The sequence below is a fragment of the Lytechinus variegatus genome, chromosome 9, assembly GCF_018143015.1.
Source record: "Lytechinus variegatus isolate NC3 chromosome 9, Lvar_3.0, whole genome shotgun sequence".
Lineage (NCBI taxonomy): Eukaryota > Metazoa > Echinodermata > Echinoidea > Temnopleuroida > Toxopneustidae > Lytechinus > Lytechinus variegatus.
The window spans coordinates 35,197,801-35,213,842 of NC_054748.1; the positions used below are offsets into that span (position 1 = coordinate 35,197,801).

General features: G+C 35.9%; 1 protein-coding gene across 5 annotated transcripts in view; it reads left to right on the plus strand.

The window, feature by feature from the left end:
- LOC121422088 (DENN domain-containing protein 2B-like) overlaps positions 1–5,237 on the plus strand; it is a 70,490-nt gene extending 65,253 nt beyond the window's left edge. For 4 of the 5 annotated variants that reach the window (XM_041616898.1, XM_041616897.1, XM_041616901.1 and 1 more), the window contains 3 exons: positions 106–354; positions 1,025–1,138; positions 3,297–5,237. In XM_041616898.1, the coding sequence (XP_041472832.1) occupies positions 106–354; positions 1,025–1,138; positions 3,297–3,367 (434 nt within the window). In that variant the 3' untranslated portion in view covers positions 3,368–5,237. The remainder of the gene's footprint in view (positions 1–105; positions 355–1,024; positions 1,139–3,296) is intronic. The other variant, XM_041616899.1, reaches the window with a different exon arrangement.
- Positions 5,238–16,042: the final 10,805 nt, after the last annotated feature.

Here is a 16,042-nt window from a genome sequence, read left to right on the forward strand (position 1 = left end):
GAATTGCTTTTGCATCATTTCTCTTATATTTCACCTCTAATCGAACCTGAGCATTACATGTAGTTCTCTCATTGCTGAAATAATTGTTATGTCCTTTATGTTTAGACCATGAATCGAAAAATAGAGCCATCTCCGAGGCTTTCATCCGGTTCTTTGTGGAGACCGTCGGTCACTACTCCAACCACTTCACCCAACAGTACGACGGCTCACAGAAGTTTGACCGGGAGAGTTTCGTCAAGGCGATCTCGTCGAAGAGCGTGAGGAATTTCCTGGAGGTCTTCAGCGAGACGCAGATGTTCTCTCTCTTTATCCAGGAGAAGGAGTCGGAGAGTGAGGGTATCTCGCAAGGTAAAGGTGTGAATCATTGTTCCTTTTTCTTACAATAGTTACCCCTCCCTTCTCCCCTCCCCTCTCCCTTCCCCACCCTAATGAAATATCTTGGGGGAGGTTCTCTCACTCTCTTTATCCAAGAGAAGGAGTCGGAGAGTGAGGGCATCTCCCAAGGTCATTGAATCATTGTTCCTTGGTTGTATAATAGTCAACCCTCCCCTCTCCCTTCTCCACCCTAATGGAATATATAGAGGGGGTCCAGTCACTCTCTCTATCCAAGAAAAGGAATGGGAGAATGAGGGCATCTTCCAAGTTAAAGGTGGGAATCAAGTTCCTTGTTCTCGTAATATTAACCATTCCCCCACTCCTCCTCGTCCTCACTATCGTAACCCACCCTCCCCCCTCACCCATCCAAAAGCAGGCTCGCCCCCTTGACTTGCATCTGACAGTGATCCCCAACCCGTCCTTTCCATTTCATATGGTACAAAATTTGCTAATCTGTTGAAATAAAAACTGGCAATAGAGAAAAAAAGTATGTAAACAAAATGAATTGAAAATTCACAATAAAATTTTGAGCAATGATTCAGGTAATATACATGTAGGAATGTTTGACATGGCACATTTTTTATACCCATACACATGTACGATAACTATGCTTATACATATATATCTTCTGTTTTGTTGTATTATATAGGGCTGTTTGAGAGGAGAGTTAGAGAATTCGAGAATGAGTCGAAGAGCAACTCAAAGAACATTGGTGCCAAGATGAAGAAATTCGGAAAGGCTGTCAAAGAAATCAAAGATTCAGGTACGAAAATTAACAAATGTTGGTCTTTTACTTCTTTATTGTTTCCATGCCACTCATCCACTCTGAATTTGGAAAAAAGAATCTCTTTTTTTTCAATATGATTTTCTTTTCTATTTAATTTTTGAGCAAAATTATTTGTCAATCAGATTGGTTTTGGAGGTCTGGGGTGCATTTCATGAAACAAAAAATTCAGTGATTTTCACAAACTAACTTGCTCTTAACCAATCAGATGCAAAGATTTGCTATAGCTTTTAACAATAGTCAGTTTAAATCACTGATTCCTTGTTTCATGAAATGCTCCCATGGTACTGTAAGAGTCATGTGCGTCAGACAGGATAGGATTAGCCACGTCTGTTGTTCATGTTTAGCAGTGCTTCAAAGGCTCTGATCGTTGCCCCAACCCGTCACCAAGACCTATTTCTGTTCCACTGAGTCATAACCTGTGCCTGGAGAGATTCAGGCCTAGACTTGGCATGCGAACAAAGTTTGTACTGGTGGCAACTAGCATTTAAAGGGACATATTCTCCATTGTACTTTGTAAGCAGTAAAGTATAAAGAAATTAAAAGGGATTGAGATTTATATTTTTGGTTTTTAATAGACTTTGTAGAAAAATATGGGCAATGTCGGGTTTAGGTTACAATAACATTCTAGAGAGTAGTCAATCTGAAAACTTGATTGAAATTTCGGGAAGATAATACCCGCAGAGCTGCAAGGTCTGACTGATTGTCAGGGAGATTCTCTGAAAAATTGACCCAAGTTAGATTTTCAACAGCTCCCTGATTCATTGATTTATTCAACTGGATTTTTTTGTAATTGAGAAAGGTCTCCCTAGTTTCTCAGTTAAGTTCTCCCTGAAAGTTAAATGATAAAGATGGCAGCCCTGCACCTGTTAGAAAATATTAATTCACTCTTTTTCCCTGTTGAGTGAGCACAATAGCTGATTATCATTTCACCATAGAGAAAGTTGGTGTTGCACATTACAGTAGTGTAATCTATGATTTATTTCCCAGGCATGTAGGAATAGAAGTTTGTGTTTAGGTTATCATATATGCACAGATAAAAATGTCTCCAGAATATAAGCCAGTTTATGTCACACGCCAACAAAGCCTCTCCAAAAACAACAAAAAGTATATAATTTGAAATGATTTAATAGATTTTGCTCTTTTGGTGTTGGTTTCACGGGTGTGTCTGTGGTATTAACAAGTATACTTAAAAGCTCTTCATGTAATTAGACATGGCACGTCAACTCGTACTCCATACTGTACTGTACAAGGAAATTCTCTTGTTTGCAAGGTTTTTGTCTTCTTAAAGAGCATTAATCTTGGCTACAGTTCAGTAATTTCCACCAGGGAATGTTTTTTCAGAAACACCCACACTCGGGCTGTGGTTATCTTTTTTCCTCTTCCTCTCTTGGCTAACACTGTTAGAAACAGAATATATGCGGAAAAGAAAACACAATTATGTGAAAATAAACAGAGTGTTTCATGAAGCCTCTTATAAGTGATTTTCAATGCCTAATGTGCTCTGAGCCAATCAGATGCAAGTATTTCAGTAGCTTGTAACAGTTCAAATTCAATGACTGTGTTTCATGCAATGCTCCCCTTAGGTATCTCTATGGCTGTTTGAAACCAAGTGGCTTTTGGCCAAGATTGTTGAGACTGAACAGAGCAATGAAAAGTGTGGATCTCTGTGGCCTTTTCACTGCAATCATAGGATGATTGAAGTTAAATTTTTGAAAGGAATTTAAAGGGGAACCTAACATTTCTACATATAGTTACATGGAGTTGCATGGAAAGCATATATAAAAGAGAAACTAAGATCAAGGTTTGGATGAATAAAATGAGAGCTGGAATATTAATATGAAGTTATGGGAATTTCCAAACTTGCAAATTTTAGGTGTCATTTCACACTGAGTTATATCCAGTTATATTTTCTTTATTAAATAAAACCCTTCTTGTTTATTATGGTTTATCAAGATTCATTCATAATAGAATTTCAGAACTTATATTTCATTTCAGTGTACATATGCCTATGTTGTATTTACTCGTGAATATTGTATGTATGAACCTACATGTAGAATGATCTAGCATTTAAGTGATGTAACTTCATACATTATCTTCAAGATTAAAGCAACAATTTTCTTTTCGTATTTTGCAGGTCTGAAGCTGGCTGAATCAGCGAAGATCGCCCAGAAGCGAATGAAACAGAACTTTGAGGATAAAATTTGACATATGGCTCCCGAAACCCCGTCCAAAGCGCCTCGGGAGCCACTGAAATATAAAGCAGTGCGTCGAGTGACGGGGCATGACCTTCGACATATGGTCATATGATAGGACGCAGTGACAAGTGATCGTGACATGAAGTCACACTAGCTATGTTGCTCCACTGAGGAAGTGTCAGCATCAGCTTCAAAGGAGATGTTGTGCGAAAGTGAATGGGGAATATATGTTACCTTGAGGTACACCTATGGCGCATTCAACATGTCCGCTCGAGATGAAAATAGCAGGAATCTAAAAGGGGAATTTGAGGTCTAGAAGTGATGTTGAGAGAAAGCGGATGAGGACTATATGTTGCCCTCTGGTACACCAGTAACCCATGCACCTTGTCAATTCAGCCTCAAATGAAAAGGTTGGAGAAAGTAAATGGGGAATATATGTTGCCCTGGGAAACGCCATGCAGCATATCAGCTCCTGATGAATATTGCAGGAATCAAAATAATCCAAGCCTCTGTCTCTGATATTTCTTTGGCGTAAAATGACAAAGCTGTAAGATGGAGACTATACGTGCTCTTACTTGAAGGTTTATGTTTCATCACTCTGACAGAACTCCTTGCCTGACACAGACCTCAAGATAGGCTACCGTGCTCTTCAGTGTACAATCAAGATTCAAGAGACAGTCTGGTAGTTCATCTCAGCACAGCACACGATGTTAAAGTCCAAGGTTTGAATGTTCCAGCATCCAAAGATTTGCTAGTTGACTCTAAGCATCTTAAAAGCCTTGTTCATTCCATCCGCTCTATCTTCATATTTCTAGGATTCCAATTGAGCGTGAAATACAAACCATTCCAGAGGCTGTTTGATGTCTCCAAGGTTCTGAAACAACCTCAATGATTCTTTAGAATCATGACCCTTGGAATGACATGGCTGATCCTCTTCAACCAACATTGTGCAGTTTCTTTTGACTTCACTGTAGTAAGCCGTGTTAGTTTAATGTGGATCAAGTGATAGGTAGTCTCTTACTAGGTACTCTTGAAAGATCAGAAGCTTTAACAGGCTGCAACTTCCTGCAAGCTTGCAGTTCAGCCTTCAAACTTAGGAGATTAAAAAGCAGGGTTGGCAACTGAAGAAAGTTTGTAAATTAGATGTTCAGTATGTGCATTCTCAACCCCTAGGGTCTCCTTTATTTTTAAGAATCAGGGTGATTCATCAGGTAAAATACTACCTGAAATACAGAAACAACCATTAAACTGACAAACAGGTGTAAAACGCACATGTGCAGCATCATTAATATTTGCACAAATTGTTACTCCTTGTATGGTCAGGACAGGGAATATTTACAAGGCCTGGTCCTGATGGTAGAATCTCCCACCCTGGTTCCTTTTGAAGGTACCAAGAGACGTCCGAGGAAGGTTCTGTCGCAGCTTTCGGTGTGAATCTCTCCGTGCGTTTTCATGTGTAATCCTTGAATTTTCCCATACACCAAATGATTGGGGGTCACGGATAACCACAGTGAAATCTTGCATGCAGGGAAGGGTGGATGCAACTTGGGTTAGGGAACCCAAGCTCCCTTCTATCATTGTCAAGGGAAACTTAAGTAAAGTTTATGGGCAGCATTTTATTTGAAAAACTTAGTCAGGGATTTCCACTGGCTATTGTTTTAAGCTTCGCAAACCATGGCTCAGAGCAAATTTGACCGTGAAAATTCTTGAAAATATGCTTCGTGAAACTTTTTGCTGATTTCCCCTGACTGGTAGTGTAATCAAGGCTTTAATTCTCTGATGGTAGACTACATGTAGAGCCCCGTGGTAGAAAGAGTTGTGACTTATCCAATAAATCTTGATTATGGAAAGCCATTTGTGTTGTAATTCTTCACCTAAGATGCATTGTTCGTTTGTAAACAAAAAAGGATGAAGCTGATTAGTATAACAAATAATGCACAGGTGTTTGCCATATTAAGAGTTCATTTCAAAATGATTTATTCTAGATCATGGTTACCTTGGCTTTCCATAGTTTGAATTGATCGGATCAGTTTCAACATTCTGCGAGACAGGGCCCTGTATAATTCAGACACTGATTTGAATCGTCGGACTATCTGAGCTGCTGCCAAGTAGTAGTACTCACTCGGTATTTCAATCTGAAATGTTAATATATTGATCGTTTTGTGCAAAAGTTTGTAAATTACTGTGTTTTCTGTTCTGTTCTATTTAATCGATCGTTGAAAAAAAGTGATAGACGTTGCAAAGTGTTTGTCACTCATGTGATTATGGAGGTAGTTGTGAATATATGCTGAAAGTAAATAAGCAGCACAAGAATCCCTCACTCAATTCTATTATCTTCTAATGATGTTCGAAAATGTTCAGTTTTTTGTAGCATTGAATCATTGAGAATCGTTGTTTGACAAAAGTCTCTGTAAATGGGTCAGTGTAGGTGACTCATTTGGAAGTTTTTTTGGAAATGACACAGGTCAGATCCATTTCCCTCTGTGTCTGAGATTTTTTCTATCCCTCTCTCTTTCTCTTTCTATCCCTCTCTCTTTCTCTTTCTATTTATTGTTGGACTCAATGGGGTATTGTTTCTCTTCTCCCTCTCTCTGCTTTATGTATGTCTGTCTGTCTGTGTGCAGGTATCTTACTTTCTCTTTCTCTCTCTGTCTGTCTTTCTCTTTCTCTTTGTCTTTCTTTCTCTTTCTCTTTGTCTCTCTAATTTTCTCTTTCTTTCTCTCTCTGCCTGTTTGTCACTCTTTCTGTGTGTCTGTCTCTCTCTCTTATCATCACTCCATGTCAGTCACTTCTACTTCCTCCTCCCAGAACAATAAAAAAGAGAAAATATTAAGAAACTACCAATTTTCACATGAAACAATTATGAATTTTCTGAATGTTAGTAGGTTCAGAACAAGTAGTTGCTGAAAATTATTAAGGTTCCCTTTGTGAAACAATGAACCCCTGATTCTTCATTGCCAAGTTATGAAATACAAAATATGGATCACTTCTGGTTCTTTGATGTACAGATAGAATGTATTTGACAATTGCTGCATCTTGAATTAAAATGATAAAAAAATAGACTTAATGTTTACCACTTGAGAGAGTGATTGAAATTGGCAAAAAAAATACGAGATCAAAATAGTACTACATTTACTGTGTGTTTGCTGGTCATAAAGTAGCTATTTTACTAAAAACAAGCTATGTTTGATGATGTACAAAGTATTTTATGTGACTCTATAATGCTTGTATTCCATTGATGTTGAAGTAGAAATATGTACATATCTCGATCATTGTGTTATAAGTGCCACTGAATGCTAATTGTTAAAATGATTGAGAAACAAGTTTGGACAAGTTGTACATAGTTCTGTGTAATATATATATGCATTTCCAAGGAAAGATTTACAAATTATAACTGAGCATAGTATATATGATGATTATATTATTTCCATGTGCTAATATACATACTCTTGCTGTATATATTGCAATCTTCTTTGCATGCAAATAATGGTGTTTTTCTGAATTTATTACTAAACATGTATAGGGCTTTAGACTGTACATGACATTTCTAGGATTTTTGTAAAAGTTTGTTCATTATTTCATTTGATCATTGCTTAATCCATTTCCTACTAGAAACAAACTGTCCCTGTACAAAGTCTATGGGAATGGCATAATTCAGTAGTCAATGGATTATAAACCCATTGAAGGCTGTAACCTGATTGTCTCTGTGCAAAGCCTTTAGGAATTACAGAATTCACGATTCAATGGTTATCCTGTTGCTAACTAGAACCAAATAGTCACATATATAGCATAGATTTTGTACATATATGTACAAAGTCTATGCTACCAGATTTTGTCATTTAATTTGTGTTTTCTCAGATCTTTGATAGTCAACATATGGTCAATGGTTCTAGATATGTTTTATGCACCGTATAACTATGTAATAATTTATTTCAAGGATGTGAAGTAATTTTTTATGCAGTTTTTGTTTTAATTATGTTGTTGGGTTTTGTTGATTTTTTTAATAATTATTTGAAAGTACATGAAGTACCTCTTATCCAGGATAAAATCAATTCAGAATTATTTAATAGATCAGCAAACCCTTTTTAAACAATTTGCAATGATGATGTCTTCCTAACTTATGTCTAAAACATTTCATTGGAAAGTTCTTGTTTGTTCCTATAATTTGAAAGAAAATCATTTTTCAAGGCTGTGACACTGCAGCAACGAGGTAAAAGATGTTCAATTGCCATTACAAGCTTCAAATTACAATTCTGATTGGTCAATTATTACATTATTCCCCGATTATGTTTGTTTGTAGATCTGGGGCCAATTGCATAAAGGTTACCATTGTGGTAACTTTGCCATGCAATGGTGACTTGCATGGAATCCTTGGTTTTGATTGGCTGTTGATCAGCGTTACCATGGTATTACCATTGGGTGGCATTGTTACCATGATGGTAACTTATGCAACAGGGACCAGGGGAGGGGGGGGGGGGTCAAAAAGAGTTGAGTGTGACTTACAAAGCATCCATGCTTAAAATCAGACATGCACTGATATGTACCACAATTTAATTGATTAATATGTAGTAATGGTTGTCCTCTTAGCGTAGTTGGACCCATTCAATGATGCCTTGTTTACTGCACAAAAATTTAAGTGCAAATCTAAGTCACACTTATCTTTATGAAACACCCCCATATCTTGAAAACAATCCCCCCCCCTTGGAAAATATGAGAAAAAGAAAAAGAAGAGTTTTCACCAAGTGTGTAGGTCCTGTGAGAGTTTTTATATGTTTCAATTTTGAGTTTGTATTATACTTTGAGACATTCTTATTCAAACTCTTTGGCCCGAATTCACAAAGGTGCTTTTGAAAGCCCACGGTTGAATCCATGGTTTATGCAGATTTTCTGTATAAATTACGCTTATTTTACCGCGTATTAAAAAAAATGTCCAATGCTGATGCAGGCTTTTTGTCACAGTGTGCCAAATTGATGCCTATTGCCGTGGTTAATATCCACATTATTTTATCCACGAGTCCTCTGTTTTGAAAAATGGGTCCATTCTTCTTTCAAACAGTGGACTCATACATAAAGTAGCGTATCTAACTATGGTAACAGGCATCAATTTGGCGCACAGTGACAAAAGCGCGCATCAGCATTCGACATGTTTTATATATGAGCTCGATATGTGCTAAATGAAGCGTGATTTATGTAGGAAATCTGCGTAAACCATTGATTCAACCGTGCATTTTTAAAACCACCTTTGTGAATTCAGACCTATATGTTTCAATCACTCTTGTGAAAGATACTCTTTTTGATAGACAGACAAAATCTATCTATGATATTACCAGTGACATACCATGAGTTGGTTTGGAATCGATTCTATTGGTATGACTGTAGCGTTTTTATTATGTTTAATTTAGCTGAATGTAGAAGCACAATTCTTATGTTTTAGGTGCTCAGAAGTTAGAGAAGAAACATTCTGGAACATATTAATATTCTTTTTGATTTTCTTCTTTTATCTCTATGTTCAGTGACCCAGATCATTGATGTTTTATATTTTGTATTTATTTTATCTTTGTTCACCAGATTTTGATTGTTTTTATAGACCAGATTTTTGTGAAGTATTACAGTAGCAGAGTTTATATCTATGTTGCAATTTTCTTTGTATCAGCTGATTTATGTTTAAGAAGCATCTCTCATAATCTAATTTTTAGAATATAGGTGAATCTTGTTTTATATATTTTTATTTTATTTATCTACATGCTTTGCACATGGTGGTATATTTCTTTCATATCTTTATTGTAAAAGTGTAGAATGTATCTTCTGTGCAGGTTTGAGCTTTCAATTTACTTTCAAAGTCTGGACCAAAATTTTACAGTCTTTCCAAACTTTTTGTCTCAAAACTAAAAGGTAATATATAATGTCCGTTGTCTATACATTCTCACTTTATTTTTGTTTTCTTTGAAGTACTGCAGTTCGGAAATCGGTTATTGCTATTGATCATACATGTAGTTCTTTTTCATGATTATTTCTATGAAAAGATAAGAAAATCTTGCAATAAATACATGTCTTTTGCTATGGAGCAAAATATATTATGTACAAGTGAGGTATGATTTTCATTATTTTGATCCATCAAAATACTTTTTTTAATACCTTGATTGGTGTAGGTGTGAAAGAGAAAGGGTGAGAGATAGAGAAAGAGATATGAGAGTAGAAAGAGCAAAAGCCAGAGTGGAATCGAGACATCGGCAGAGTGGGAGAAAGAAGCAGTGATGTAATGTACAAAAAAATGGGGGTGGGGAGCAAGAATGGTTGCGCAAGAAGCAAATGAGCAAAAATTTTGAAATTTTACATAGGAAAACCTTTTTTATAGCTTTTCAACTGCTTTCCGCTTTTTTTCTAAGTTTTTCCCCTTGGTCATGGAATTTTCAAAGGATATCACCCCCCCCCCTTCCATCTTTTTGCCATTGGAAGTAGAGAGAGGGAGAGGCAAATGGCCAGATTGACCGTAAAGGGAAAGAGAGAAGAGAAAGGCAGAGGAGAGATAGAAGGGGAGGAAGAAACAGAAAAGGAGAGAGGGAGTGAAGAGGGGGATAGACAGGAGGCAGAAATAACTACTTCTTTGCAATGTTCACGATAGATAACATTTTGAATTTAATAAAAAGGTATAAAGAAGAAATTTTAGATGTTTATGAAGATGATCGTGATACATTTAATATCTCTCTCGTTTTATGTTTTTTTTTTAATGTTTTTTTATAACTTTAATATGGTGTAATTCTGCATAGACCGTATTTGTTTTCTATTTCAACTGTTTCCCATTACGTAGTTAACAAATGATTCTTTCCTTTATCCTCATGAAAATCTTTTAACAAAACCATGTAAATATGCAGTGATATGCACCTCACCCCCCATTAGGATAGATCTGTGGGGGATTTTCGCTTTGTTCTTTGACCCTTCGAGAAAAAATCCAATCTTACGATGGTCGGAAATGGGTCAATACTTGCATGCCAATCAAAAGGTCGTTGACCTATGCAATTACATTTAATTTTAATACGCACTTTCTAATCCATTCATTGGATGAAAGTCGCCGCACCACGCCCATCAACAGCGACGTCATTATCGAAACTAGAAAGACATTCGAATTAGTTCAAAGGAAATGTTTTCAAATGAATTGATGTCCTTCTAGAAGTTGTTCTGGCAAAAAAAATCAACATCAATATTTGGTAAGAAAGCATTTACATTATACTATTTTGAAATGTTGCTGCTTTTGCATTATGCATAATAATATTCGCAGCAATTTTACAGTCCAGTCATCGCTTTGCACCGTCATTCTCGGTCCACATCTTCATGAGATAACTTGCCCTGAACTCCCCGTAGGCAAAGCGTCAGAACGCGACGCAGCAAAGGCACAGGCCAAAAATCACCCGGTGATGAGTGTGCACAGGGTCTTCAGTTCAAGTGCAAGTACATGTAACTAGATCTATTGTAGGCCTTGCTAGGCGGGAAATGAAACATCAGTAACTTGATGGAAGTTAGTGATGTTAAGAACAAAATAAACATAAGTTTACTAGTTTAGAATCTAGTTCGAATCCTGGGGTGGTATTCTGAGATCCATTTTATCTCAGTCAGACAAAATAAAACATTTTATCTCCATTAAAAATCAGTGAGATAAAATACCCTTAAAATCTCTCCGATTTGGTATTCTGAGAACAATTTTATCTTCATTTTATCTCTGTAAGACACACCTATTTATTAATCAATATCCAATTAGAAACATGCTTTTATAGCTCTCTCATATCATTCAATTAATGTATCCATTCTGCTAGGAGGTGTGGCGAAGGAGTGAGATTGCAATTGCGTCAATTTATTGACTTCAAATATGCTTGCACGTCTTTACACAAGAATGACAATACTCTCTTTTTTTTAAGTCTCTTTTCAATCATTTCAAAGACAATATTAGTCAAGAAAAGTCTTATGAAATACTTCCTGCTTGTACAGAAATAATGTTGAGGTGTTGTTCTCAATAAACATATCATTTTTCTTCCTTTTTCATGTCAACATTTGGAGTTAATTCACATAGAAATATTGACGAAATCAACGTTGCAGAGATAAAATAGCCCCGACCCACTTTTAAAGGTCAAGTCCACCTCAGAAAAATGTTGATTTGAATCAATAGAGAAAAATCAGGCAAGCACAATGCTGAAAATTTCATCAAAAGCAGATGTAAAATGAGAAAGTTATGACATTTCGCTTAGTTTTAACAAAATAGTTATATGAACGAGCCATGTGAGTTACATCCAAATGAGTGAGTCGATGATGTCACTCACTATTTCTTTTGTTTTTTATTGTTTGAATTATACAATATTTCAATTTTTATGAATTTGATGATTAGGACCTCCTTGCCTGAAGCACAAAATGTTAAAATAATGGAATTCCACGTGTTCGGAGAGGAATGAAACTTCATTTCACATGACAATGACGAGAAAATCAAAATATTTCATAAATCATATAATAAAATACAAAAGAAATAGTGAGTGAGTGATGTCATCAGTTCCCTCATTTGCATACCGACCGAGATGTGCATATAACTGTTTTGTAAAATGAAGCGAAACTTAAAATGTCATAACTTTCTTATTTTACATCCGATTTTGATTAAATTTTCAGTGTTATGCGTGTTGAATTTTTCTCTTTTTATTCAAATCAAGTTTTTGCTGGGGTGGACTTGTCCTTTAAGTAATTTAAGTTGAGATCTAATTCACTGAAAAAAAAATCAGTTGAGAATGTTCTTTAAAAATACAATGGGTGATTTCAAGTATGGTGTTGGTGTTGGGACATCACCAGCTACAACACCATACTTGACATCACGCTTGTGTTGGGATTGACCTCAGAAAATATGACGTATTTCTGGCAGTTTGTGTTGAGCTCTGGGGTTGAATGTCGTCTGCTGAACAGAGCATTACAGCTGGTGTTGACGATCTACATGTTACATGTATGTGCAATTTCCCTATTCACCAACCCACAGGTATTGGGGAAATCGTGATTTCAAGTTCGGTGTTGGTGTTGATGAACTGTAGTTCACAAACAGGAGGTGATCATGATGAAACACCCCGTAAAATTATCTATTACAGTTAAGATGAGCGCAAATCATTATAGTTTTACATATTTTAATGAAAAATAATATTTATGCTTGCAGTGATTTTAACCTGTGCATTTTGTACGATAAGATTTTACTGCAATTTCTTCCCGATTTCACTTTCGTCGTCGAGAATTTCTTGCGTAAAGTTGAGATGATCAGCAGCGCAGAGCCGTGACGTCATAGGATATCGATAATGTGATCGGTATCACTCCTCTGAACTCAGCTCGGTGTTGGGGCTCGGTTCAGCAGCCTTTTCACGCTACCAACACCGAACACCGTACTTGAAATCACCCAATGAGTGTCAAAAATCTTTTTAAAGTTAAACGTTTGAAAGAAATGTCAAGAATCCTTTCCCAGAGGCAGAGTCCCAGTCATTTTCAGTTTGAAAAAAAAAAAGATGCCCCATGGCTACGCACCCATACACTTTAAACATGATTCAGGGATTTGATGAGAAAGGCTGCATTTGAGGCTGTCACATGAAATGTCCAAAATTCATTATTTTTCCACCATTTTGAGTCGGATTTTTAAATGATTATCTTTCTATGTAGAGTCTATTGCATCTTGTATGCATACAGTTTGTGGTTTTTGTTTATCTTCTCTTACTGAATCACGCAGATACCCATGTGCGTAGACTTGGGGGACCTACCATAATTATATTGTATTGTAATTGTATTTATTTAATCACGGCAAAACTTGGCATTCAGTCATAGCAGACTGCTTTTCAGCAAGTCCGTGAACATTAAAATACATGTAAAAATGAGACAATACAAAAATATTTTAAAATATTACAGTAACACATAAAATAAAACATACATAATTAAAATTAAAAACATTAAGTAAAACTACACAAAACTGCAGCGCGGAGAGAAATCATAGAAATTCTCTAGCCCCCCCCCCCCCGGCAGATGAGTTAGAAGTAGATGGAATTACCCGGTAACTAATTTCATAAATAAAGAGAACTGATCCAATTGACGGGTATTACTTGATAACAAATCAAATAATTGAATACCTATATTTAGAGTCTAGATCTAACTTTCTTTGTTGAGCCTACCTCAGGTAATGGTTCATATATACGCTTCACTTCAACTTACTAAAGTTTGTGTAGTGTAGCAGTAGTGAAGTGTAGTGGAGCATCTCGAACCGTCACCTGGTTAAGTGAGTTTCTGTAACCAAATTGGGTGTTGCACGATAGCTGAGTTACAATTAAAGGGGAAGTTCACCCTGACAAAAAGTTTATTGTAAAAATAGCAGAAAAAAATGATTAAAAATATTGCCGAAGGTTTGAGAAAAATTCATCAAATAATTAAAAAGATATTAGAATTTCAATTATTTGATTTGTGACGTCATATGTGAGCAGCATTTCTACATAGCGAATGGTAAAAAATCAGTGAAATGTCATTTGCTCAGAAAATTAAAAATGGTTTTCACTGTACCTTTTGTACATCAATAGACAAATCATTTTACACCCGACCATGAATAGAAAACAAAACTAGAATTTTAATTTGTCTTACGGACGAATTAGGTGATCTGTCTGTGAATCTCATGATTATGATCTATTTTTTTATAATGATCACCATGTCAATGCAGATCAATATGAGCATCATGATATTAAGCGCAGTTTTATTAATGAAAGGACATGTTGAATACTGTTGAAAGACATTATTTGAAAGAAAAGGTTACAAGTAAAAAAAAACTTGCTTTTCTAAAGAATGACAATTCAAATTTAGCAAGTGATAACACGAAATAGTGAGCAGTGGTGATGAAAGCAAGAATCTAGAATCCAGTTTTGAAAAATTTAAATCAGTATCCATAGACTAGATTTTTGGTTACCTCATGAACAATCATGACCAAATGACCTTTCATTTCTTACATTACGATAGGTAGATTTCATTGCAAGATATTATGCAAGCATGTCTTACATAGCAGGATGGAGAAATTGCATAGACCAAGTGAATAGAAAGCAAAGCAATGAACACTGATGGAGGTATTTGGAATGCGTTCAGCATGTTCTTATAACAATACTTGGCCAACTCTGAAATACCAGTTGCTAGTACACGCATTGTTGTTTTTATGCGTGTATTGAAACGCACAATTCAAAAGAAAAATCAAGACATCAAGGTTGTTGCTAATATCTCATTAAATATAAAACAATCATGTCACTTTAGTACAAATGAACTTATTATGCGCAGAATGGAACCACAAACTGGCTTATGGGGGTTACACGCAAAATGATGGGTTTTGATCCAGGGACCCTCGCATTACAAGGCAGATGCACTAACCATTCGACCACAGTAACTGCCATACACTTTCTAGGCAACTATGAAATATAACCTCAAATTGAATTTTTCAAGTGCAAGTTTTATCATAATGATATACTTTTATACATTGTTAATATTTATGATGATCTCTTGCTTAAAATGATAAGATTGTAAAATAATTTGGAAGAATATAAAACCAGCTACAATATGTAGAAAACCGGGCCCAAAACGACCAATGATTACGGAGTTATAGTCATATTTCCAAAATTATCAAAACGTCATAAAACAAAAATGGAAAATTTTAGTTCTGACGGAAATTTGATGACGTTATGATAAAATTTATTGTCAAATGTGACATGAAATCACATCTAAAAGTCCTATTCGATCCGAATAAAAGAAAATTTGGGGGTCAACGGACTATCTGAAGAGTTATATAGAATTTTGTAAAAGCATGTTTTTGCACATTTTTGGCCTATTGTGAACGCGCGCTTGCGCGCGTAATTCAAACTTTGACGGAGGCGCATTCCTTTATTACTGGTCGTAGAAGGTCGGTTAAGGTATCAAATTATTGGGAATTTCATAAAAAATGCATTGATGTAAAATAAAGTGCAGTTGTGCGTTGCGTAAGGACGTTACGCGCGTAAACGCGCGCGAAAACCTGTGAGCGCGCAAATTCCTGAAATGCTTAGAATGACCTGAAACGTACTCTACTTTGATCAAAAAGTGATTTTGAGCATTTTAAAATTTTGACGCGCGCGTACATGCGCATCGTGACCTGTAAATGACCTTTGATGACATGGACAGTTGACCCTTGATCTGAAGTTAATTTGATGTTAATATTGTTAATTTTTGATGATTGATAATGGAGATATTGTTGATAATGTGATTTTACAAAATGGCGCGTAGATGACGTCACGATGACCATTTGACGTTGAACTTGTTTCGTACACATTGTATGATAACTGTCCATAATTGATAATATTTTGATGAAAATTGATTGAATAGTTTTGATGATTTTGGTGGAACAAGAAAAGGGTGGAAAAAGAAAAATAAATAAAAAGAATAAAGGAATAAAAAGAAAATTCGTAGAAACACAAGAGGTGATCTGTCAATAATTGACAGATCACCTAATTAAGTCATCAGGAACCATACAAAATTTGAAATTCATGCATTTTATATTACATAACACATGGGGCAGCTGCTCGTTTATGACGTCACATATCCAAAATTTGGAACTCTGATAACTTTCTTACTCTTTAACGGATTTTCCTCAAACCTTCACCAATATTTTTTACTATTTTTACAACAA